The sequence below is a fragment of the Erpetoichthys calabaricus genome, chromosome 9 (genome assembly GCF_900747795.2).
Source record: "Erpetoichthys calabaricus chromosome 9, fErpCal1.3, whole genome shotgun sequence".
Classification (NCBI taxonomy): domain Eukaryota; kingdom Metazoa; phylum Chordata; class Cladistia; order Polypteriformes; family Polypteridae; genus Erpetoichthys; species Erpetoichthys calabaricus.
Genome location: NC_041402.2, coordinates 90058228 through 90086142, shown reverse-complemented (window position 1 = coordinate 90086142; position 27915 = coordinate 90058228). Strand labels below are relative to the sequence as shown.

At 38.5% G+C, this 27915-nt stretch overlaps 1 protein-coding gene across 1 annotated transcript in view; it reads left to right on the top strand.

Moving 5' to 3' along the window:
- chmp1a (charged multivesicular body protein 1A) overlaps positions 1-11458 on the top strand; it is a 39425-nt gene extending 27967 nt beyond the window's left edge. Inside the window, exons 6-7 of the mRNA XM_028809876.2 lie at positions 5278-5471; positions 10224-11458. Of these exons, the coding sequence (XP_028665709.1) occupies positions 5278-5471; positions 10224-10245 (216 nt within the window). The 3' untranslated portion in view covers positions 10246-11458. The remainder of the gene's footprint in view (positions 1-5277; positions 5472-10223) is intronic.
- The last annotated feature ends 16457 nt before the right edge of the window (positions 11459-27915 follow it).

Here is a 27915-nt window from a genome sequence, read left to right as displayed (position 1 = left end):
CATTTGTGACATGTTCATTCTTCTCTTTGAAGTTTTTAAAAGTAAATCCAGAATATATGAGCAGAGAATTTTTTTTTTTTTCTTCATTCTGAACCTGGACAAATGAAATGTTATTAAAGCTACCCTGCCACAGACCAGCGCTGCAGATGTAGTTAATTAAAGACATGAAGGACACAATCTTGCCATTTCAAGGATAAAGAAATTGAAAATAAAAGGAAACACCCTAACAATTACCACTTTCTGAATTCTTATTTTAGCCTATTTTGTAGGAAATTCAGTAATGAGCACTGAATGGTTTAGAACACCATCCATCCATCCATTTTCCAACCCGCTGAATCCAAACACAGGGTCACGGGGGTCTGCTGGAGCCAATCCCAGCCAACACAGGGCACAAGGCAGGAACCAATCCCGGGCAGGGTGCCAATCCACCGCAGGACACACACAAACACACCAAGCACACACTAGGGCCAATTTAGAATCACCAATCCACCTAACCTGCATGTCTTTGGACTGTGGGAGGAAACCGGAGCGCCCGGAGGAAACCCACGCAGAGACAGGGAGAACATGCAAACTCCACGCAGGGAGTACCCGGGAAGTGAACCCGGGTCTCCTAACTGCGAGGCTAGAACACCATAGCTTATTTAAAGAATTTACTTTTAGAGAACTCTATAGTTTTGATTTGGAGGCGTTCTGGGGTCCTAAGAGTTAATTTGGAAAATCACTACCCAAAATGATATTTCACACCTTGGTTCTACATTGCCCCATACCAATTATGTTGCTCTTTCATAGCTTGAGTGTTTAGAATGGGATAGAAAGGTGACAAAGTGAAATTTTGAATTTTAATGCTTGGAACGTGATTTAAATTTTCTGGAATGCATCTTTATACAACTTTAGACTTTTTTTTTTTTTAAATGCATTGTACTGCTCCTTTAATTTTTCTTCAGATGAAAACCACCTGCACTTCGTTTCTGCCACATAAGCTGTTTCTGCACTTATTAATACATCTATTAAAATTTCTGTGAGTGCATTGAGTTTGCAGTAGGGAATGGTTGGCACCTGATTTCCAAAGAACATTCAAAGACAAATTTTTTTTCCACATAGTTGTTAGTGTTCTTTACACATTAGTGTGGAATGCACATAGGCATTGCCTTATTAGGCACTTCTACTTGTTAACACAAATGGCCTGCTCCTTTAAAAAGGCAACTAATGGCTGCATTTTAATGTAAATATATAAACATATGCTGTGTGTATATGCTTCAGAGTGTGTAGCAACACAGTTTGTTCCTGTATTGCTCACTGTATATTTACAAGCCCTTTGTCAGTATAAAATCAGCAAAAGTTGGTACACCTGTAGGAATTGTTTGCATCAACTTTCAAGGCTCAGCTCACTTCCACTGCTGCAGAAAAGCTTGTAAGCCATTAATCCATTACTTGTTCCCTGAAAAAGGCCTTTATGTACAACTTAAAATTTTACCAGTTCAGGTTATTCACTAAAAATTTTCACCAATGGTGTGTGTGTGTCTATATACAGTGGAACCTCGGGTCACGACTGTAATTCGTTCCAAAACTTTGGTCGTGACCCGAAGTAATTTCCCCCATAGGATTTGTATGTAAATACAATTAATCTGTTCCAGACCGTACGAACTGTATGTATATTTTTTTAAAGATTTTTAAGCACAAAAATAGTTAAGTATAATAGTAAACTAAATGTAAAAACATTGAATAACTCTTAGAAAACCTTGAACAGAGAAAAGGAACATTGCAAGAATTCACGCTATAGCCTTACGAACCACTGCTGTAAACACTTTTTTTTTTATGAGTTTTAAGCACAGGGAAAAACATGAACATTTGAAAAATCCGTAATTTAATGAACAACCAAGAAAAGTAACAATGCACCCTACGGACCGATCGCTGTAAACAGAAGTGAAGTGGAGGTTAAAATCCAATAGAAAAAAGTCTTCATTAAATACAACAAGGTTAAAACAATGCTAGAATCAGTCTCTTTAAAAACAAGCCCGGTCAATTCTATAACTGCCTTCTCGGCTTTATGCGGCCAGCCCTCCCTTTCTCTCTCGCTCGCTCGCTCACTCTTTCTCTCGCCCTTGCTGCACAGGGAATGCACAGGGAGAGACTGAACACGTGCGGAGATCATCAGCGCGTATGAACCGGAAGGGAACCTGGCTTGTTCATCATCTGAGTGTGTGGTCGTGAACAAATGCAAAAGTTTGCCGAACTTTTTGCTCGTTACCCAATTTATACGTGGTCTGAGATGTTTGTGACCCGAGGTTCCACTGTACCTATATATATAATATATATATAGAGAGAGAAAAATGATAAAATGCTGTAATTGTGGGACTGTTTTTACAAATAATGCCATGAGTAGTTTTTGTCACTGAACCCCCTAGGAAATGCAGAAGACAGAAACAAAAACATACATGAAATCAGTACTTGGTGTAAGCACCCTTTTTATTCTCTGCAGTTTCTGAAGGTACTACGTGTTAGGTTGTTCCAAGCCTTTTGTAAAACTTGACACAGTTGCAGTCAATATTTTGGCTGTCTTACCTGCTTCTGTCTCTACAAGCAACCCCACACTGGCTTGACGATGATGAAATCAGAGCTCTGTTGGGGCCGTACCATCTGTTGTAGGATTCCTTGTTTCTCTTCTTGCTACATATAGCTTTTTATGATTTTTGTCCATGTGTGTAGGTTCATTGTCATTCTGCAAAATGACCTTAGGACCCATCAGATGTTTCTCTGATATAGGGTGGTCCAGATCTAATTATGCAACTTTTAATGCAATGCAGGAAAACAATGCAAGACAAAAGATTTGTTCGAAATATCTTGCAATAAACGAATGCAGGGCAGGTGCTGCCATCTATCGGCAACAAAAAGAATTTTTTGTGAATTCTCTATGTAATAAACTTAAGAAGTTGTAACATAATGAAAATTGCATAATTAGATCTGATGGATGAGATTCTGCCTATATTTCTCAAAAGTGAGGGGCCTATCAGTTTTGATCAAATCTCCAAAGCCGTTTGTGGAAATGCAGTCGAAAACAGACACCATACTTCACTGTTGCTTTAAGACATTCATCCTTGTACCATTTTCCCGCCCTTCTTTCACTGTCTGTATTCTCATGTACTGAAATACAAATTTAAACTGTTAACAAAATGTACAGTTAATACCATAAAGATTATGTTAAACATTTACTCAGGTATAATAACTTTTCTAGTTATGCTTGTTCTATCAATCCCAAAATGTTATGTGACATTAAAGGAAATATCTTGAAACATATGGTGGATTTGTATGTAACTGTATAACATTAAAATTATCTGCTTAATATTATGTAGGTCTCCCTCATGCCACCAAAATAGCTTTAACTTATCGAGTCATAGACTCCACAGGATCTCTGAGGGTATCCTGTGGTATCTGGCACTAAGACATTAATAGCAGATCTGCTAAGTCCTGAAAGTTGCGAGGTGGGGCCTCCATGGATCAGACTTGTTTTTCTAACACATCCCACAGATACTTGATTGGACTGAGATCTGGGGAAACGCCTTAAATTCTTTGTCATGTTCCTCAAACAATTCCTGAACAATTTTACCTGTGTGACATGGCGCATTGTCCTGCTAAAAGAGGTCACCGCCATCAGAGAATACCATTGTCACAAAGGGGTTTATGTGGTCTACAGCAATCTTTGATTAGGCAGTACATGCCAAAGTAATATCCACATGAATGTTAAGACCCAAGGTTTCCCAGCAGAACAGTGACTCTGCTGGCTTGCCATCTTCCCATAATGCATCCTGCTGCCATCTCTTCCTAAGGTAAATAGCGCACATGCACGTGGTTATCCATATGATCTAAAGGAAAACGTGATTATCAGATCAGGCCACCTTTTTCCATTGCTCCATGGTCCAGTTCTGACAGTCAAATACCCATTTTGGGCGCTTTCAGCAGTGAACAGGAGTCAGCATGAGCATTCAAGCTGAGATGCCCTGAGTGCTCTGGCACATTTCTCTCATGGCCAGCATAAAGTTTTTCAAAAATTTGTACTCCATTTGATCGGACCAGATGGGCTAGCCTTCACTCCACATGCCTTTTTGGAAGATACTCTGACTCAGTCATCTAGCTGTCACAATTTGGCCCTTGTCAAACTCGCACAAATACTTACACTTGCCCATTATTCCTGCTTTCAGTATACAGTGGAACCTCTATATACGAGTTTAATTCGTTCCAGCACTGAGCTTGTATAGCGAATTTCTCGTATCTAGAACAAACTTCCCCATTGAAAATAATGGAAATCCAGTTAATCCGTTCCGCACCCCAAATATATTAACATAAAAATCAATTTTCCTAACAAATAACACTGATAAATTATATATACTGTAGTCTACCTTTAATAAATAACACTGGTAAATAATATAACTGATTATTAAAAGAATCAAAACAGATGTCCAAAGTGCAGTAGAGCATTCAATAAATCTTTAAATAAATAATCCTTAAAACAGTTGTGAAGTGGAGGTTTAAAATACACAAGAATAACAATCCTTTAACACGAGGTTAAAACCTCAAAAGGATGCAGTCTTTAAAAAACAGATGACAATCCCCGGTGCTTCTTCTCTGTTAGCGTCTCACCTGCGGGCTCTGCAACAGGCGAGACACTCTTAATGCAGCTGACCTTCTCTACACCGTCCTGCTTCTGCTGTTTGGCTCGCCTGTTCAGCTCACTGTTCAGCTACACGTGAGCCTGCACTCGCTCGCTCGCTCTCCCGCACCGCCTGCCTGCCTTCGCGCGCGCGCGCTCTCTTCTTTCTTTCTTTCTTTCTCTCCCCCTTAACCGGCTCGCGCTTCTCTATATAGCTGCAGCCCATCAGCCACAGGAACAATCATGGATGTGGGCAGTTTCCCACCTGTGCACTTAAGTGAGAAACGCAGACACCGCAGATCGCGGCTCGCAACTGCTACCACGCCCCCTCGCTAAGCCGCGAGCTATACCCACAGCCTGGCTCGTGGCGCGAGCCAATGCTCGCATTTAGATCTGAATTTTTCGCTCATACTTTCCTCGTATTTTGAATTTCTCGTATACAGAGGTGATCGTATCTCGAGGTTCCACTGTATCACCTTTGGGAACTGACTGTTCACCTGCTGCCTAATATATTCCACCCCTTGACAGGTGCCATTGTGACAAGATAATAAAAGTTATTCATTTCATCTGTCAGCAGTGTTAATGTTGTGGCTGATGGGTGAATTAAGGATCTCTGCTTTTTTATGTTGTAGGTGATGGAGGACTCCATGAGCTCAGCAACAACCTTGACCACGCCACAAGAACAAGTAGATAGCTTAATTATGCAGATTGCAGAGGAAAGTGGCCTGGAAGTGATGGACCAATTAAACCAACTACCTGCTGGTACCACATCTATAGGGGAGACCTCAACACGTTCCCAGGATAAGGAAGACCAGCTTTCCAGGAGGTATAAGGAAAAACATTTATGATACTGGTAGTGGGGTGTACTTCTCATGTAAGTGGGATGTTTTAAAATTGAATACATTTGACAGTGAATATAATTTATATGCATCTATCCATCCATCCATTTTACTAAACTGTTTTTATACAGCACAGAGTCACAGGGGAGCTGGAGCCTAACCCAACAAGGGCATAGGGTTCAAAGCAGGAATGATTCCTGAATAATACAAAATGTTCATTTTTACAAATATGTCCATCACAAATCATATTCAATTTTTGCGCACATAAATGAGCATATTGTGGCTGCCCAAATGAACCCACAAATATGCTTATGTGGTTAAGATATAATGCCACAGAAATGACCCATGAGTAGCTCAATTTAAATTGCGAGTGAAACACTAGATTATCTGAACCTTTACTGAATAAAGATGATTGTATGGCAAAAGAGGGAAAATCTATTACATGTCTTCTGTTGAAAAGCCCTCTTAACTGGATCTTGAGGGTGGGAAAGCTGCTATATAAATAAAATGTATTATTATTATTTCATCATATGGGAAACTGAACTGTGAAGACATGTAAATTATAGCACTCGTAAGAGCAGGTACATTTTGACCAAGGGGAGGTAGACGCTTCTGATCTGATCTGATGTGCAATTCTCTCTGATCAGTCCGTTACTTTGAACCAATGCACAGAGACAACTTGTATTTCAGGTGGAATGGCATGGTTATGTGTAGTAGAGCTCTCAAACAGTGGAAGCAGTTGCTGTGCTGGCAGAGGTGAATAAACATAATTTTAGGTAGCTGGTAACAGCTATTTGAAATAATAATAATAGACAAACAGAAGATGTCATTGATTTTGCTGTGGATTATAACAAAATGTAATTTACTATTGTGCATGTTTTTATCTAAATGGAATTGAAGCCCTTCTGTTATATGCTCTGTGGAACAAAGATTGGGATCCCTGCCAGATGAAGAAAAGTCAGGAGCAATTAAACTTGGTTCAGCAGTTGGGGCCTTCTCTAGGTATTGGAATGCCTGTTCTCTCTGTTAGTTATATAACACTGAATTGGCCAGCTTTCTGAAAGCAGAGTTACAAACCTTCCAGAATATCCCATGTGTCCAAGGAAAGTGTACACTTTCCTTTTTGTGCTGGGATGAGGACAGCCTTGTAGCTTGATTTGATCTTGGCCTACAACATAATTAAAATATTTAGTTTCTGTTAAACCAAAAAACATTTCATATAGTTGATGTGTAGGCCTGCTTCTTTTAAGATCTGTAAGCCAACCCAGGTATGTCATAGGTTCTGAAATATACAATAATATCATCTAGATAGTCAGTTTTCTAGGTATTATAGAGCGTAAGCATTTTATCCATCAGATTCTGGAAGGTCATGAGGCCCCTGTCAAGCTTAATTCTTTGAGGGTTGAATATTTCTTCCAAAAAAATAATGGTTTCACACAAAAATCAACATAAAACGTCTGTTGCTGAATGCTGTGGCTGTCAGTTTATCAAGAATGAGTGGCAGGCTTGCTGCCAGGCTGTCTTTGCACGGCTGGGGCAGCAGCAGCGGCAGTCACGGTTGCAGTGCATTGCATTCTTATTGTTAAGAGGCAGTCCTCCCTGGCGAACATTGTCAGTATCACAACTAGCTGGAGACCAATCAGCTGAAGCTGGAACCTCACATTTGTTTTCGATCACTTCTATCAAAATCTGAGTCCGACAAGTCATAGTCCAGTTCAGAGATAATAGGAAAGGCGTCGTCCACGGAGTATTTTTTTTTTTTGGACATCACTTCAAACAGCATGGGGAATGTAGCAGACTTTTTAAAAAAAAAAAAAAAAAAAAAGTATCTTTTCAAGTGGATTATTCCTTAAGCTTTCAAAAGTGGACACTGAAACGTGCTTTTTAAACTGTTCCAGGGAGAAGGAAACTTCTGTTATTTCAGCCCACTAAACTGGGCCAGCTTATACTGTATGTACAGTATTTTGCACAGCTGTACACAGTAGACCATAATATATACATACATTTAAGGGCAGGTTCCCGCCTCACACCTAGTACTGCAGGAATAGGCTCCAGCCCCAGTGACCTTGAAAAGAATACAGTAATTAGGCATCCTACATTAATCTGTTCAAAAGTAATGAAAATTAAAATAGAAAAGAAACTTTCAGAAAGCTTTTCTATGCAACATATGTATTGCAGATAAGAAGATAAAATATGGGTTGTCCAGTTTTTAAATTTTCTTTGGTATGAGGCATCTTCTTTAGTTTCTTTGACTAAGCAATATTTATGGTAAACTGTTTTTAAATTATTTAGAATTGTAGATCAATGTCATATGCTAAAAATCAATAAAATACATTGCTTACACATATTGTAAAAACCATCTAACAAATTTTTGGTAAGAAAGTGAAGTGTAAAACCAGTACTGTTAAACAAACACAGATGTCAGTTATGATTAACCAAAATAAATTGAAGAAAATGGAAAAATCTGCTGAAGGTTCAGAGTTGCCTTCTCTCCATTCATTGTTCTTTGCTAATAGTTGGTCAAGATAATTGTTGGTTTTGAAATTCCTCCTGTATCCTACATTAATGCAGCATCCTTAGGTGTCAGTTCTTTGATTGGTAACAAACACTTCTAAATATTATGGATGTATGCCATTACCATTAGTTATGGTTCTGTGTTTCAAATATTTCATCCATTCATGTTAGAAGGGACAGCCTTCCCATGAAAAGGAACTTTTGTAACTGGTTCTGCAAAGCTTAAAAAAACAACATGAAGACTGGAGAGTGCCAGCACACTCAAAGTTTATCCTTCTTTTCATACTGAACATTTTTGTCACAACTGATTTTTGGAGACCAAAGAATAGTTGAATAACTAATACAAGATCAAAAGACTTTTTTTATATTTAAGTGCTGACTTTTCATCTCCCATATTTTCTCTTTCTCATGTGGAGTAGCTCAGAATCCCAATTAGGTGCAGAAACCTGAAAGTTTATCTGGAGTGTGGAAAAGAGATGGGTGACATCCTAAGAGAATATGCAAACTCGGCAACCTGGGATCCAAGGATAATGCGCCAGCAAAGATTCTGTTTTTGTACTTGCTGAAAGAGGAAAGAGAGCAATCAGCAGGCTCTTAAGATTTCTTATTGTAATTCCATATAGCAATATAATAAACTGAAATTTTAATAAATAAATACTCTGAAATTTGAATAAAATCAAACTATAGTTGAAAATTTAAAAAACAAAACATGAAAATATGTAGCTATAACAGCCTCCACTCCTCTGGGAGGGTTTTCCACAAAACTTTGCAGTGTCTGTGGAAATTTCTGCCCATTCAACCAAAAGAGGATTTGTGTGATCAGGTTCTGATGTAAGACAAGAAAACAAGGCCCGCAGATGGTGGGCTGGAGGTCAGGGCTCCGTGCATGCTACTCGAGTTCCTGCCTTTGTGCACAGGGGCACAGTTATGTTGTGATGGGACAGAAACAATTGGCATTTCACAAACTGTGGTGACAAATTTGGAAGCACACACTTGTCTAAAATGTCTTTGTATGCTGTAGCATTAGCAGTAAGTACCCTTCAAGCCCAAACCTTGAAAAACCACCTCCAACAACATTTTCTGTTACACCAAATTTTATAGTAGATACTATGCCGCCCGGAAGGTAGCATTCTCCTGGCATCCACCAAACCCCAATTCATCCCTCACACTGCCAGATAGTTAAGTGTGACTCCTCACCCCAGATGACATATTTCCACTGCTCCAGAGTCCAGTGGCAGTTTGTCACTTCAGTCGACTCTTGGCGTTGCACATAATGATGTTAGGCTTGTGTTCACTTGTTCAGCCATGAAACACCTTTTCGTGAAGCTCCCAACACACAGTTCTTTTCTTAAGTTGCTTCCAGAGGCTGTTTGGAGTGATGCAACAGAGGACAGGCAATTGTTACGTGCTTCACCACAAGGTGGCCCTGCACTGAGTTTGTGGCTGACCTGGCAATGCTCTTCGACACAGCTGATCAGAAATGTCACATCCTTACTTGTGGCAAAGGTGGCATCCTAACACAGTGCCATGTTTAAAGTTACTGAATGCTGTTCATACTTTTCTGTAATTCTATATAACCAATTGCAACTCTGAATTAAGATTTATGTTTTTAATATTAGAATTTGAAAGTTTTTAAAGTATTGTCACATAACATTTACAAAGTCATTTATCAATTTTGGGTTTAAGGGGAGCAGCAGCCAAGCATGATCAGGCACCAAGAAGGAAGCATCAAAGGACAGGTTACCAGTCCATTGCAGAGTTCACTCACACACATCACCAGTATCCAAGTGTTGAACTCCCATAGCTCTTTTAAATGGCATGGCACAGGTGGCATTAATTAGATGATGTGCTGTGTTGGCTAACTTTGCCCATTAATGCTGTCCATATTGACTGACACATGGTGCTGGTAAGGCACAGATCTCCGCTATACAGAAAGAAACAACCTGTCAAAGGTCTAAAGTTTATATATCTAATGGGTCACCAAGAGCTAAAGCCTAACATTTGAGAATCACATATTTATGAGCAAAGTTATACATATAAATAAAATATAAAAGTGAATTTTAGTTTAATGACATCTAATGTTAAAGCTGTTAAATGTGTTAACAAAAAATATAGTTTTCAATATGTCAAGTATGGAATATTTCCCGGTACTCTAAGCCTCTGCATTGTATCTGTTAATGGACAGAAGGATGGATGTTATTAATTCTCTTGCTTTTCTCTTTCAGGTTGGCTGAACTGAGGAATTAATAGGAATGAAGAAAAAGCCATTTCTTTAAAGTACTGTCTGTAAAGGTGACAGTAAAAAGTGTGTATAATAATGAATTGTATTTACAAATATTTGATCTCCAGTATACTATATGTATGTCCTAAAAATCGTTGACTGATCCTATTCTGAGGTGGCTCCACAGGGTTTTAAGTGTGCTGCGCATCACAGCAAGCCTGAAAATAACTGCATTCTGGATTAGTTTACACATTCATGCAGTGTAACACAGCCTTGACCTTGGTTTCCATGTCTAAATACCTTCTTTTTTTTTTTTTTGTTTTGCAAATCATTCTTTCATCTGCAGTAGTATTAGATGTAAAACTGTAAACAAAAAATAACACTAAAGTGAAGGGTTTTTTTATTAATTAAATATTGTTACCCCCTAAACATTACATGTACAAGATTAATGACAACCAAAATTGAAGTTCAATACGTTATTTAATTATACAGTAAGTTAATTATTAATGCATGTAAAACGTTTGCAAAAAATGTGTTTTCCTTTTGGGAGGTTGGAGTTGTTTAAATTATAATTTTTTTTGCTTGTGTGATTATGAAACTTAAGGCTGTATTTAAAAATTAAAACTCTGCAAACTGAGCAGTGCATGTTCATCCCCTTAAAAGTGAGTAAGCTCTTACATTCACAGTATATGTAAAATTCCGTTTACATATATTGAACAGTTAATGCTCAAATAAAACATTTATATCATGCTGTGAATTTCCCAGCATAGAAAATTAGGAAACGGCAAAAAAAAATGAATGAAAAAAAAAAGTTTGCCTATGTTTCCCTTAATCTAGGCATACCACATGTATCATTGGGATCAATGTGTTCATTTTTGTATCCATTTCCAAACATTATTGAAAGTTAAAGTGAAACCCAATTCAAATACACCACACATATCTGGTATTTGTATTTTTTTCCAGTCTTGCCTTAAGTTGTAAAAATGTAATTGCCGAATGGCCCTGCATCACGTTTCCAGTGCCTGAACATTAGACCTAGTCAGTGTGTTGTGTACATGATTGACCATTAAATATGTTAATATGTGAATCCACGCTAACCTTAGGGACTAGTCAGGCTATTGTTTTAATTTTGTACAGTTATCATGAGTGAATGATGATCTGTCTTGAATTTGCAGTCCCATTTGGGGATTAATAGGTTATTAATTAAAAGCTTCCCAATAAATTTTTACATTTTGAGTATTCTTCTGTTTGGTTTGTTTATGTTTATAAAGTAGCTGAATATCAATATTGTTTTGGTTTTATATATTTATATTTTTAAATAAAGAATTAAAATGGGCTGTAATAGTGGTGTTAAACTTGTATTTGCTTGCAATTATTTTGCTTTCACCTTTTCCGCAGTATTTTTCTTTACCCGCCTTGTAATATTCTTTTTTAACCTTTGCTGTCATGTGTTCATTATCCTTACAGGCAGCACAGAGTTATTTGTCTTTTACACTTTTACAGCTGTTTTTCTATTTTTTTATTTCTTTTTTAGATCTTTATGTTGATGGCAACATATATAGAGAAATATAAACTGTAAAAAATTGATTGATCCGACCAATGAGCCCTGAAAGAACTCCTGTTCATTTTTAAAGAGGAGTGTGACAGTAAATCCAAGATATTTTTGACTAAATCCAGTGTGTAACTATGGAGGACTCTTTAATCATAAAGATCAAAATTTTAGAAACCTCTCCCAAGTCCTCAAGCACTGTTTTTGTTTTATGGAGGACACCTGAAACCTCAATTATTCAGGTGGAAGCAGATGGATCTTGGCAAGCTGAGCAAAGGCCCTTCGTTAAAATATACTGCCAGGGTCATGTAGAAATGGACCAAACCAAGATGCAAAAGTAGAATTTCTACAGTATATGGGAGTTAACTCATCTGATTCCTGCAATACGATAAAACAAATGGCCCTTGGTGAGCACAGAATTACAACAGATACAGTAGTCATGTAGAGTGTGCAAATTAGATACCCAGTTCTAGTCAGATGGCCATTTGTGCAGTAGTGAGAAATATTTTATAACTAATGATCCATCCAGTACAGCATCAAGCAGCACTCACCCACATCAACTAAAGTAGTCTGATTTGTGTTCACTTTCTGAGTACAAAATGACATCATTTAAAGCAGAGTAAAGCAGGTAACCAGACTTCACCCTGTTGCGAACGTAAAAGATTATACACTGCATTGGCAGCAGTTTATTTACCACAAAACAATCTATTGTTTATCCTTGACGATTCTATTTTGAAATAAAGTGGTATGTATCTGAGTAACTTGTGATTGTACTCTGGATGATATCCAGGGCCATTCAACAGGCTGTGAATGTCAGGGTCTGTGGCTAAAAATGGACTTGCTAGTTGTGATAAGCCACACTACACGTTCCTGAAAATAATCAAGTACTTAAGTTTGTGTTCTTTCTAAATTGTATTCTTAAGAGATTTTACTACCCAACCCTACTGTGCTGGTATATATATATTATTTTTTATTTGTGGAATACTATAATGCAATAACTGAACACAAGGCAACACACAAGTAGCATCCAAATTTTCCACTGCTCCTGTTCTAAAAGATTCTCCTAGTCTTTACAAACTTTTGAAAGCTATGCTTTTATGAGTGAGCATATTTGTTGATACATTGGGAGACGAGGATGTATATGACCAGGGGGTCAACTGCTAAATCATAGTGTTTATGTTCAAAATGATGGTGGTATTCAATCTGGAAAGTTTGCACAGTTTATAACAGTAGCTGTAACCCTTTCAAACTGGTTCCCTGATACCTTTGTGCCACCCATAGAGCTCTCTTTGAGTTAATCCCTGTTCTCTTTCATAATTAAGGTGAAGTTTAAAAACTCTGAAAGGTGTAAGTGCTAGAACACAGCACATCTTTCTGCTTTACAAATGCTGAGAGTGGATTAAGTTGTGGTATTACAGTACAGTAAATGCATCTGTAGGAGCAAAAAGATGTAGTAGATCCTAGAAACTGGCTATGTGAGCATGGGACGTATTAAACCCCACCATCTTACATCTGGGAAGGGCCTGTTTGTCCACAGCCCACTTTGGAAATGCATCTGCACAGTTCTGGGACTTCAAAAGTGTTGACTGCTTGTATACATTTTTTTTTTTTTTTTTTACTCTTCTTCATTACATGAGGGGCTTAATTAATGGACCCAACCATGGGGAGGGCTCCTGCAAGTTAGTTTTATGACGTCTAAAAAGCCAAAATCTATGTTGTTGAGAAGTAGCTGTAAACATTAACAGCTTCCTTCCCATGATATGATATTGACAGGTACACCCCCCCCAATATAAAAGCATTCAGAATCAAACAGTAATTGGAACTACCATCCACAATACTGCCAACAAAGAAGAAGGAAAATCCTTGAATACACTGGGTTTAGGTTTCAAATATATATTCTGGGATAAGTAAGGTTAATAAATTATACATCAGCCAATTCCAAAAAGAGCACAGCATTTCTAAAAAAATTAGTAACAACTAAAACAAACAATACTACTGAGCTACAAATCTTCCAACATTGAGCCCTGAGGATCTCAGACCAAATTTGCTTGGTTCTCCAGGGTCATCCTTTAAAAACGCCACATCATTTTCCTAACCTGTTGATGCCTTTTTCTACATATCATAGTAAAGTGTTCATCTAGGGTACTCACAATATTGTTACAATAATTCACCACACATATCCTTAATGCATGTTCAATCCCTTGATGCCTAAAGAAATTGTGTCTTGGGTACTTTATTCTCCCTGGTTTGTTATGCTTTCAAATCGACTGATATCCTTACCCACTTTAAATCAATTAAGTACCTTTTAGGCCACTTTTAAGTGTGCATACATTAGAACATTCATTTGTGTTGATTTCCTGTAGTCACTACTTATGAGCATATCATATTCGGATACTATTATCAGATCCCAATAAGTGTCAAACAAAAAACATAGAAGGCAATAGAAGCTCAGTATCATTAACATTAAAATGCTACAAAATTGTGTTTTTGCAGTGGGTGTTGATAATGCTGCCAGAAATTTCTTTATTGAGATGGCTAGTGGTACGGTAAACTATACATAGCCTGGGTTCATACTGATTGGTTATGTGTTAGTGACTTTTATTAGGCACATGCTCCTGTTATGCTGTATATTAAAAGTTTTGTTTAAGCTGACATGTTTTCCTATGGTGGATGTAATTCAGTCATCATAATAATGTGTTATGACAACTGTCCTTTAAATACCATTTTTATTATCAGGAGCTTTATGATACCATTCTGCACATGAGAAATGGGACATTGTCACATTTTTATAAGATGTCATTCAAAAATGGATTAATATTTTGCATTTAAGCAAAAATTTTAATGTAATTTAGTTGATTGGTACCAAAAGAAACAAAACATATTCATAATTCTTTGTGTCATATTGGTTTCTGTTAAATATGATTCTCAAAACGGTGATTATGAGTAAAATGCATGCTTAATTTCCCAAGGCTATAATTATTATCCATAATTATACTACTTTGCAGAGATCAGTTTACACCTTGACATTAAAGAGTACACAAAATGTAAGCATTCCCAGAAAGAAGGGAATTGACTGTCTTGTCTCTTCCCTACGCAGCTCTGAGCAGATGCCCAATTAGGGCATCTGGCCCGGCCCTTCCAATCAAAACACTATAACTGTGGGTGTCCTTGGAAAGAGGTGTATTTTTCAGACCTTGACATTCAGGAGGATGGAGCTTTGGAACCGACCTGCTCAATACAAGCATGCTAAGGAAGAAGCCACTTAAAGCATTATATGAGACCTAAAATTTTGTTTTATGTGGTGCCATCATTCACTTATTTTTGTTTACCACAACTATTTTTTGGGTTAGTATTGTTGTCTTACAACTCAAGACACATTGGTTCAATTTCCTGCCCAGGCCCCATTAGTTAGTATGAAGTTTGTCCAGTTCACTACCACCTCCCTATGAAGTACATTAGATTAGCTGGAGTTTCTGAATAGAAGGTGGAGTGTGCATTACAATGAATTGACATTTCACCAAGGTCCTGGACCTTTATTTATTTGCCAGACACCAACCATCTTTACATTCCCCCAGCCCCATCTGCCCTTCAGTGCCTGTACACATTACATTCCCTACTGACTTGTAAGTTGCGTGATATACTCACTGACATAAAACCATTGGCTGTTGAGATGATGCGCTTTCCCAGGTATTTCTCCAATGTTCCCCCTGTTTCTTTGTCCTCCTGCCTCTCACCAACTATTTTTGTTGAACCTAAAAAAAATGAATGCATGAAAGTCTAAAATGTTCATGTAAAAAAGTTCAGCTTTAGTCCTGATTTGTTAATCCTAACTCACCTCAACATGTGCTTGAAAGTTAAGAACTTCGTAAAATAAAGAATGAAACAGTTGAGATCGCCGACTACATTAAACTAGAGGACATTAAAGGAAAGAGAAATCTGTGATGTCATCTTTTTTAACAGGAGACATTAAAACCATATTCTGAAAATTTCAATTTACCCTTCACCAGAGTGGTGACTGTTTAATAAAATCATTTAAAATTTCTGTTAATCTGAGTGTTCTGACAAACTGTCTTGGCTTGTGGCCATTCTAAGTAGTCATAGTATACAGGCCATGGAGTGGACCACTTCTACACTCTGACTCTACTGTAGTCTCTTTGCTTATAAATTGTTAGCTTCTTTACATGTTGCTGGCCATGATGAAGTAATTAAAATATTTTCCACTCTTTTTTTCATCCCTTGCTTTTTCTTTTTTTAGAATAAAATTTTCCACCTCTCTTCTTACCCATGTTTTGCATTTAGAGTAATAGTGATGGGGGGGCGTCTTAGCAGGATTACATGATTGGATGCCTGTTTACAGCGTTTCCCATGCAATCTAACAGGGCTTGAAAGGATCTGCCAAGAACAATGGAATAAACTACCAAATCCATGTGTGCAAGGCTTGTAGAGACTTGCACATGAAGACTCAAAGCTGTAATACCTGTCAAAGTGATTTCTTCAAAGTACTGATTTAAGGGTCTACATATATATATTGTGACGGATGGCCAGGGTCCATGCGCAGCCGGGATGCCCCTTCTCTATATGTTCCAGGGGAGCAAGCATGGGCTGCACAATACCTCCCCTGGACCACTTGGTGGCAGCCCCCCTGGGTGACTGTGGTGCCTCAGATACCCGCAGGGCTCCGTGGGAGATGGCGTTCTCCACAGCCGGGGTGGCCACCAGGAGGCGCTGCAAGGGTTCCAGTGCGCGTCTGGGCCGTAGATCAGCCACACCAGGAGGTACAAGTGGAGGCAGGTGGTCAAGCACCTGAAGCACTTCCGGGTGAGCTATAAAAGGGGCTAGCAGCCACCACTCTGTGAGCCTGTGTCGGGAGGAGTAGTGGTAAAAGACAGTAGTGTGCTTTTTGTTTTGGTTTTATGCTTTTGGGACTGCTGTGGCTGAGGGGCACGGGGAAGACGTGTCCCCCAGCTGAAGAAAAATAAATCCTCTTGGTTTAATTTTAACGTGCCTCGGTTGTCAGTCTGTGTCGTGATGGGCGCATATATAACACCTTTATTACTATATATATATATATATATATATATACACACAGTACTGTGCCAAAGTTGTAGGCAGGTGTGAAAAAATGCTGTAAGCAAAGAATGCTTTCAGAAACGGAAGTGTTAATCATTTATTTTCATCAATCAACAAAATGCAGTGAATGAACAAAAGAGAAATCTAAATCAAATCAATATTTGGTGTGACCACCCTTTGCCTTCAAAACAGCATCAATTCTTCTAGGTACAGTTGCACACAGTTTTTGAAGGAACTCGGCTGGTAGGTTGTTCCAAACATCTTGGAGAACTAAATACAGATCTTCTGTGGATGTAGGCTTCCTCACATCCTTCTGTCTCTTCATGTAATCCCAGACACACTCGATGATGTTGAGATCAGGGCTCTGTGGGGGCCATACCATCACTTCCAGGACTTCTTGTTCTTCTTTACGCTGAAGATAGTTCTTAATGACTTTGGCTGTATGTTTGGGGTCGTTGTCCTGCTGCAGAATAAATTTGGGGCCAATCATATGCCTCCCTGATGGTATTGCATGATGGATAAGTATCTGTATTTCTCAGCATTGAGAACACCATTAATCCTGACCAAATCTCCAACTCCATTTGCAGAAATGCAGCCCCAAATGTTCAAGGAACCTCCACCATGCTTCATTGTTGCCTGCAGACACTCATTATTGTACCGCTCTCCAGCCCTTCGACGAACAAACTGCCTTCTGCTACAGCCAAATATTTCAAATTTTGACTCATCAGTCCAGAGCACCTGCTGCCATTTTTCTGCACCCCAGTTCCTATGTCTTTGTGCATACTTGAGTCGCTTGGCCTTGTTTCCACGTCGGAGGTATGGCTTTTTGGCTGCAACTCTTCCATGAAGACCACTTCTGGCCAGACTTCTCCGGACAGTAGATGGGTGTACCTGGGTCCCACTGGTTTCTGCCAGTTCTGAGCTGATGGCACTGCTGGACATCTTCCGATTTCCAAAGGTAATAAGCTTGATGTGTCTTTCATCTGCTGCACTAAGTTTTCTTGGCTGACCACTGCGTCTACGATCCTCAGTGTTGCCCGTTTCTTTGTGCTTCTTCAAAAGAACTTGAACAGCTCATCTTGAAACCCCAGTCTGCTTTGAAATCTTTGTCTGGGAGAGACCTTGCTGATGCAGTATAACTACCTTGTGTCTTGTTGCTGTCCTCAATCTTGCCATGACATGAAACTGTCTTCCACAACCTCACCTTGGTAGCAGAGTTTGGCTGTTCCTCACCCAGTTTTAAGCCTCCTACACAGCTGTTTCTGTTTCAGTTAATGACTGTGTTTCAACCTACGTGTGACATTGATGATCATTAGCACCTGTTTGGTATAATTGGTTGACCATACACCTGACTATAATCCTACTAAATCCCTGACTTTGTGCAAGTGTACCTATAAGAATTGATGCTGGTTTGAAGGCAAAAGGTAGTAACACCAAATATTGATTTGATTTCGATTTTTCTTTTGTTCGGTCACTTTGCATTTTGTAAATTGATAACAATAAACAATCATTATTTATATTTCTGAAAGCATTCTTTGTTTACAGCATTTTTCACACCTGCCTAAAACTTTTGCACAGTACTGTATATCTATAAATGAAAGATTTCAGCTTTTTGATTTTTTTATAAATTTGCAAACCTTTCTGAAAACATATTGTAGACTGCAGGTGAGCGTAGATTGATGGCAAATTAACCACTTACAATTAAATCTACAACACAATAAAGTGTGCAGAAAGTGGAGGGGTCTGAATACTTTCTGAATCCAGTGCATGTTATGTCAAGCAGCTCCAATACGTGGAAATGTATCAGAATTAGTCACTTTAATACTCAAGTGTATTGATTGTTCTTTTTTGTGTCACATACAGAAAGTCCCCACACAGCAATATGAAAGCTGTAGTTAATAGTCTTTCTTTAAGGACTGCAAATCTAACTGTCTGCGGTGGGTTGGCACCCTGCCCGGGATTGGCTCCTGTCTAGTGCCCTGTGTTGGCTGGGATTGGCTCCAGCAGACCCCCATGACCCTGTGTTTGGATTCAGCGGGTTGGAAGATGGATGGATGGATGGAAATCTAACTGTGCAAAATGAAACCAGTCAAGTTATCACAGTAAGATGTTTCATCTTTGTCTGAAAAGCAACATTAATCATTTCTTTCATAATATACAGACACATTAAATAAGCGTAAAAAATTAAAATCCTGCAATTGATGATATTAAAGACACATATACATCTATTGCTTGCGAGAGATACAGTTTAATCTAGGAAATACTTAAAAGCATTTATTAAATTTACACCAAAATTATTTCTTGTGGCATGCTGGTACAGTGGTTAGTTCTGCTGCCTCATGTTTCTCTTTCTCCTCTATCAATGCAATTATTTCTCTATATAAGTTTTCCTCAAAGACATGAAAGTTATGTTAATTTGTGATTTTCTATTGGCTCCTTATCAGTGTCAATGAATGTGCCATTCAGCCAATCAAGACTCATTCTGATCACACACTCAGTGAGTGCTGCTGGAATAGACGCTAGCTCACGGTAACTCTGGGTCGGAATAAGGAATCTCAATGGATGAATCCTGATGAGTAAGTAACCCTCCCAGGCAAACTAATGCTTGGCCACAATCCCAGAGGACAGAAGGGCCATCTATTCATTACTAAACCTGCTTAATCCAGTTCAAGGTCACAAGGTGTCCAAACCTATCCCAGAATCACTGGGTGCAAGGCATGAACAGGAAGTCACAAATAAAATTGCATAACATTTTGATCCTTTTTTCAATTTCCTTTAATATAAGAAGATAAAGTTAAAAATAATATAAAATACAGCCCAAATCAGCTTCTTTGTGAATCTGTACAGAATTCTGAATGCAGGGCTGACTCAATAACAAGCACTACTGCAGAAGACCCCCTTCATTTGCTATCGTTTGACAACATGTCTTGTAGCTCCGACTGCTGTGCCACGAGTGAGGTCTATTGGTATGGACTGTTCTTCACCAAAATCTATCCATCCATCCATTATCTAACCCGCTATATCCTAACTACAGGGTCACGGGGGTCAGATGGAGCCAATCCCAGCAAACACAGGGTGCAAGGCAGGAACAAACCCCAGGGAGGGCACCAGCCCACCGCAGTCACCAAAATCCCTAACTTATATTTCTTTTACTCATCTAAGAGTGTTCCACCTAAATGCCAGCATCAAGGATAAGTATTGTTAACAAATTTAATTTTCAACATGACAAATATCCCAGTTTTTTTTATACACAAATTCATTTTTCAAGGCTGGTCAGCAAAGCTTTTGAGACATTAACCTTTAATTAGCCATTAATTTGGGAACTTTGATCATCTAGCATGTAAAATTCTGCTTTGTCAAACATTCATTCAGAATCTTAACCTAAATTCGTAGATAAGAAGACTGAATAAGTGTTGAGTGTGAGGGTGTGCTGCAATGGACTGGCCCTCCTGGTTTTTGCATCATCCCTCACAAACTTATATGGTAATAAATTGTTTCAGTAAATGAATTAATAATACAATGTGAACAATGATAGAAACTATACAATCCTCCAACTCCCTGCCCCCACACACTCATTTTTCTTAATTTCCTTGGCTAAAACCTCATTTATTGTGTGACAAAAATACATTTGGTATAAAATTTTGATATTCTAATGATTCATGTGAATATATGTAAGAATTACCTTATGTGTCATTTATTTCACTTGATTGACCTTTGTGATTTCTTTTATTCAGGTCAGCAATAGAAATGACTCTTTAACATAGATAAACTCCCTTGGCAGACTAATCAGGGAAATCCGCTGGGTACAGCTCAAAAGAGCCATGAGCTGCAGCTGTGTTTTCATTTGCAAACTGGCAAAAGTCCCACTGTGGGTAATCTAGGAGCAGTGAAAGCTGTGCAGAGAAGAAAAACAGACAACACATGGCGGAGTGAAGTCAGGACTCCGTAGTTCTGTGGTGCAGGAGTTGTGACTTCGGCCTAAACTCTGGGTGTGATGATTATAGTGTGGAAAGAGTGTGGTCATCTTGGCTGACGACACAACAAAACAGGATTTTTTGTGCATTTATTATTATTATCTCTATGAATAATGATTGCTAAATGGATTTTATACTGCTGTGATGGTCTTCTGGAGGGCACCCTGATATAACCATAGATAAAATGAACTGAAATTAATCTTTTTTTTTTTTACCAATATTCAAGGTTTACACATAGAGAACAAGAAAGAGTGCAAAGAAAAATATTAAGCCAAAATGATTGCCCTACTACACACTGCACTTACGGGATGACCACATATTTATTTGGTGTTTTACCTACTTGAACCTGTCAAAAGTATATTCAAAATACCCCTGCCTTATTCCTTTTCTCTATTTCTGGCCACACTATCACCTTTATAAAGAGTGCTTGCATCTAACGTTTAAGAGAAATGTCACTTGGAGGATTAGGAAACCGCAGGTCAGGTTACCCCGGGACCAGAGGCGTAGCTAGGGTTTTCAGCACCCGGGGACAACTGAAGATTTTGCGCCCCCTCCTGTTTGTCAAAATGCAATGGGGAAGGGAAATTTGCCGCCCCCTGGATGCTGCGCCCGGGGACAGATGTCCACCCTTGCGCCCATCCCCCCAGCTACGCCACTGCCCGGGACCCCAAATCTCTGTTTCCTGACCAGCACTGAAAGGAACTGGTGCCTGTAGATGTTCACTGGCATCATTCCCATGATCACTAAGGGATGACTGTAAGTATCTTCCTATTAATCCCTCATTCCATCCAAGTGAATTGGAACTGAGAACCCCCTGATGACATCCTCTGGCCCACAAGATAATCTTTCTCCATTAAGGCCACAACTGGGAGCCTGCACTGTCTCTTGATCTATTTATGTCCATTCTAACCCTGGCAAGACTTTTTCAGTTAGGCATCTTGTCACACTGCAACCTTAAATTGGACACTGTAACCTTAAATTGGACAGATATGAATCAGTGTGTGTATGTTTCTGCCTTGCAGTGGATGACCAACCACAGTCATATCTATTTCTTTGTTACTGCCTTGTGGCCAATATCATGTCAGCCGTAACTACCAAAAACCCCTTGTAGGAAAAGAGAGTCCAGAATATAAGTTCAAGTGGAAGAAGACCAATCCTGTTAAGACTGCATTTCCTGCAATGGATGAGAGTGCTGCCATTGATTGTTCCGCACTTGGTTTTTCTGCCCAAGTAATGTAACCAGAATCCTAAAGTACAGCATTTTGTATTTTTAACTATCAACTTATTTTCCTTTCAATAGTTACAGCATATCTTCCCATTAATAAAGACAATCAGGTGCTGACTCTGTTACCCTATTTATAAGGGCTCTTTGGCACCACAGGAATATCCAAAAACACACCAGAAATCTGATTTGCCTTAAGAATGATTGGTTTCAACATAAAATACAGACAAAACCTGATATCTTAAACTAAAGTATACATAATAAAAGGGCAAATATAAGAAACAACTGCCATACTACATCTAAAACAAGAAAATGAACCTTTAGCTCTTTCGCAAGTGTGACAGGGGAAATGTATTTTCATATAACTCTGTTACTCTTTGAAACTTATTTTTAATTTAACTAAAGTCAGTCAAGGTATCAGTTAATCAGCAATTCATTCATAGTGTATATTATTTTTACAAACCCAGTTATTCTAATGCTTTGTTGTGGATGTCAAAGTCTATTTGGCAGCCTCAGGTGGAAGAAAGCATTCAGTCCATTGCAACCCTAAACTGTTAAGCAGACTAGAAAGTGGATGAATGCTTTCAAGAAAATTTTATAAGAATAATCACAGAACAGCAGGGAAAAGCCATTTGGGGGTTCAGCAAATAAATTTTATTTAGGCGACTCAAAAAACATTTCAAAGTGCTGGTTGTATGGTTCACATTAAGTGTTTTGTGAATAAAACTGAAGTTTATCCTGAACTAGCTGAAATACCCGGTGTTGCCCAGGAGGAAAATAAAGTGTTTTTTTTAATTGTTTGAGAAAAATATAATTAAAAAACACAACTTTAAAAATAAAAATAAATTAACAAACAATGAAGACTCACTAATGTGCTTGTCTTGTGGTCTTGCATGTATGTTATTATTCGGTTCACGCTCGGAACAGGCCAACTCTATTTAATTTCAAAAGCAACATGGGTGCGGTGGTGGGGCTGAAAAGAATGCTGGCAGTCACCTCCAGTTCGCCCTCTGGTGGTCGTTCCGAGTGTCAACTGGATGATAACATGCATACAGTATATGACTGCATGCTCACCCCCATATCCAGAAGGGGGTGGGTTAGGGTTGATTTCAACCAACAGTATTTTTAGTCGACCAATGAGAAACGTGTACCAAGTTTCATGAAAATCGCTCCATTCTGTTCGGAAGTGATGCTGGAACATACATACATACACACACACATACATTTACTTTTATATATATAGATTTGGATACTGATGTTTGATGTGTGGATGCATAGACTAAAAAGTCTTGCAGCCCACAAGACACTTTGTCTTTTAAAAAGGGTAAGTTTTAGATTAGTCAGTACTCCAGTTAAAACTGACACACTTCAGATGAATTTATAACGGCCTGAAACTGGACATTTACAATTAAAAGTACAAAAATAAAAAACAATGGATCAGAGTTAACATTAACATACAACATCAACTTCTTCATTTGTGTACTTGGGGAGAAATCCATCAAATCCTGGCAGTAATGGATGCAAAAAGAAGAGCAGTACTTCAGTCCATCAGAGAGCTAACGAGAAACTACAGGGAAACTGAGAAGTGCCATTTGCCACTGTAATTGTAAATTCTCTGAGCTAAGACAAAGATAGCAACATACTCCACTTTGACGGACTGCAGCCAGAGCTGACAGACAGGTTGTATACAATGTCTCTGCATGGCGCCACTCTTTGACCTCACACATTACAGAGTTTTAGAGATTCACTCAGACTGTCTGGGTGAAAGATGAGAAGCATTGAATGTTATCAGTGTGTCCACTTAAGATCTGTGACTAAACTTCATATATGGTTGGACTTTATTATTGGCATGTACAGTAAATATGAGCTCTGCAATACTAATCTTCACTGCACTTGTTGAAGTGCACTCCTGATCTGTTCCTCAGTGTGAAAATTAAACAAAGAAAATGTGAAGTCCAAACTGCCTCATCTTGAATTCATCACAGGATCGAAGACAATCAGCCTTACAAAGATCCCACAATACCTTTGGGTATTTAATTATGCACATATACAGATTATATGAAACTGAAAACCATGTAATCACGCACAATACTAAGAAAAAAAGGAAAATAAAAGTCACATTGGAGGGAAAGATTTTCAAAATACAAAAAAAGAAACAAAAATGGCAAAGATTTTTCAAAAGCACTGCTCTATACCCCAAATTTTGGAGAAAATGAAAATGACAGCTCAACTAAAAAGAATGATCAAAATAATACTTTGGTTATTTCAATCCAGAGCAAAGGCAAAATATTAGAAAGTGAGGAGAAATCTCCTCCAAAATATAACTGAAACTGATAAGACTGTCTTTTTCATCAAGAGAATTTATAGTAAAATTACCAATCCACCCCTACATTTTCTAGCTAATTTGTCTAATTTGGGGCCACAGGGTTCAGAATCTGACCTAGCACATGAGATGGTAACCAGTCCTAGAAAGTGTTAGCCCAGCGCAGGGCACACTCACTCTACTAGGACAATTTACAGTCACCAGCTGACCTAACACACAAGTCTCTCAGGGGTGAGTAGTCTGACAGTTGTAGAAACAGCATTATATGTGTGTGTGTGTGTGAATGTGTGTGGGAGAGAGCTATCTGCTAGCAACCCTTCAAACCCAGAATACCTTCAAATGTACAAAACTCATGAGTTTATTGAATAAAACACACAAGGGCGGGACTCACAAAGGATAGAACTCAATGTCCCATGCTAATATTTACCTGGTGGATTGGCTTGTCCTTAGACTATCACTACTGCATTCATTTTGTCACCACATAGTTAACTATGATGGTCCAGCCTTTTCTTCCAGCCAGTTGAGTCTTTGTTCAGACTCCATTCCTGACTCAATCTGTAAAACAGCTTAACACATTTGCCACAGTCACATCTGGCACAATTTAGAAGTACCACTAAAGCTTCCTTTCTCTCTCTCAACCATAGTTTTTTCCCCCTTGGCAAGGTTGCAGAGGACCAGAAACTAAGCCTAAAACACACATACAATAGGTTCAAGGTACCACAGACTATAGGTAATTATTTCAATGATAAACCGATCAAAGTTTCTTGTTTATTTTTTTCATTAATACTGTTACAGCAGGATACACTATGGTACTGCATGACAGCTCCAGAGGTCTGGTTTTGAATCACAACCTAGGTTCTACCTGTGTTGAGTTTGCATCTTCTCCCCAAGACTGTAAGGGTTTTCACCCACCATACTTGCTATATACATGAGTGTGCCCTCTAATCGACTGGCATCCTCTACAAGGCTTACACTAAACCTGTGCTCAATTCTAAACATGGCCCCCTGTGACCCTGAACTTGAAAATAGGGTTAAAAAAGATGGATGAATAGTAGGATATAAGGTGACTATAAGAGATTTGCAAATTTTGACATTTCAAGATGCCTAAGAGTTGGGTGTTGTCAGAATGGAGTTTGTAAGTTCATTCATTGTTAGCATAAATCTCTGTTGGGTGAACCTATTTTCCTGTCACAGTCCAAAAAGATTGTTTCTGGGAAACAATGAACTGAAGGGGCAGATGTGTCAAGTTCTGTTCTATGTCTGCTCCAGCCAGCTTTAAGTCCCTGTGAATGTGACCTTAAAAATGTATGTACTGAAGAAAAACTTCAGCTATATAGACAGACTTTTTGCAACAACATTGATGGCCACTACCCAGAAAAAAAAATTAAATGTTTAAAAAGTATAGATATCAGGTGATGCATAATTCACCTGTATATGCATCATCTCAAAATCATTAAGCTATATAGGGCTGTATATGACTGAACAAAGCAATTCTTACATTTCAGGCTCTGAAGGTAAACTGACTGGCATGAGTCAGAAACAGATGAGCTTAATGTTCTACTTCCAGCTTCTGTGTAGACTATAGCATGGATATAAGAATCAGTCTCTGCTTTTAAATCCAGGCTGAACATTCACTATTTTAGTCCAACATACCATGACTAGAGCTGCTGCTGATTAGCTATGCATATTGCATTTGTTTGTTATTCATTTATACAGAAATAAAGTTAATACAATATTTTTAAACTATTTCTAACACTCCTCTATTCTGTTTCTCTTGGTGTCACTGCTCAACTGCCAGAATGCTATCATGCATATGGAAAAGTCATATCAAATAAAGAAGCAATGTAATTATCGGATGGAAAAATTGTCTCATCAGACTGGTCAGCCAGCACAGATTCCATTATAGAAAACTCAGGATGGGGAAGGAGGCCGCTTGGCCAACATCTCCAAGACCTTTGGTCACTATCCAGAAACAAAAACAATTAAGTGTTTAAAAAATACAGATATCAAGTGATGCACACTTTACCTGTATATGCATCCTCTTAAAATCATTAAACTATGCAGTAATGTATATGACTAAACTAGGAAGTTCTTTCATTTCAGGCCCTGAAGGTAAACTGACTGGCATGAGAAAGAAAAGGATATGCTTAATGAGCTTAATGTTCTACCTCCAGCTTCTGTGTGGACCATAGTATGGATACCAGTTTAAGTTCCGACTGAGGTGCCTTCCACACTGCCTGCCTATTAAAATAACTTGTAGGACATCCATTGATTTTGTACCATTGGACTAAAGTTGTCTCCTGATCATTTTGTCTCTGCCTTTTACATTTTGATATTACGTAGCAAAAAATTATTTTAGTGGAGCACACATTGAGATCTCAAGATGCCAGCACTGTACTATTTGAGCTAACTTAGACATCTTTGGGCTGTTTGAGGATACAGAAATACAATAATCCAGGCACAGGGAGAATGTACAATCTCCACAGATACCCAGATCCCAGGAGCTGTGAGTCAGCAGTGCTAAATGCTGCTCCACTATGCTGCTCTTGATTTAAATTATTTTGCCTTAAAATATAAATATAAAAGTATAATGTATAAACAGAATGCCTAACACACATTTATATTCATATTAAGATGGCTGAATATTTTATTTAGTGGCTTTATTAAATATTAAGTTCATTTTAAGTATGCCTTCATATCCAAAAATGTCTTTCTAATGATATGCCTTTGTTTGCTTCTGCCGGGTGACCAATTAACACTAACATGTCAGCTATCCCTGAGGCGTAAGGACTTTGTTTATATGCAACCTATCATTACGCAAACAACACTGAATAGGACAAAGAATTTCTTGCAGTGGTGATTTTTATTCTCTTCCAAGACAATACACTGCATAAAGAATCGTGCTTAAATAAATCAAGCAATAAAACAGGTACTTCTTTTATGGTGCCTCATAAAATACAACTAGATGCTTATGGGTATTAGCATCTAGCTCCAGAGTCCTGAGTGCAAATGCCAGCTCAGGCACTGTCTATGTGGATGTTACACACTCTCACAGTGTTTGCATGGGTTTTCTTCCACATCCCAAAGATTTCTTTATTAGGTTAACTAAAGAGTTTATACTGACCCCTTATTAGTGAAAGTAGGTGTGTACATGAGAGTGCCCTGTGATTGACTGTCACAAAGCAGAAGGTTCTTTAATGGAATTTCCTTGGTACTGTCAGGACAGGGTCTGGTCCTGTGACCCTAAATATAATTAGACATGTCTAAAAATCGATGGTCTTAATCAATAATGCTATCATACACCAGTGATTTGAAGTGGCCAGAATAATGATATTTTTAAGTTATGCAGGGAACAGTAGCAGACCACAGACACTAGTTGCATTCTCCATAGACTAGGGCTAGGAATTTGTTCTCGGTACAGTTTATTTCAAACAACTGAGGTCTATAGTTGTGTTTTGAACAATTAGAGTTAAATGCTTCCTGAAAACCTCCAAGCTGGTGGCTGCGTGGGAATAATTACATGTTATTTCACTTTTACAAGTCTACAATAACTCTCAA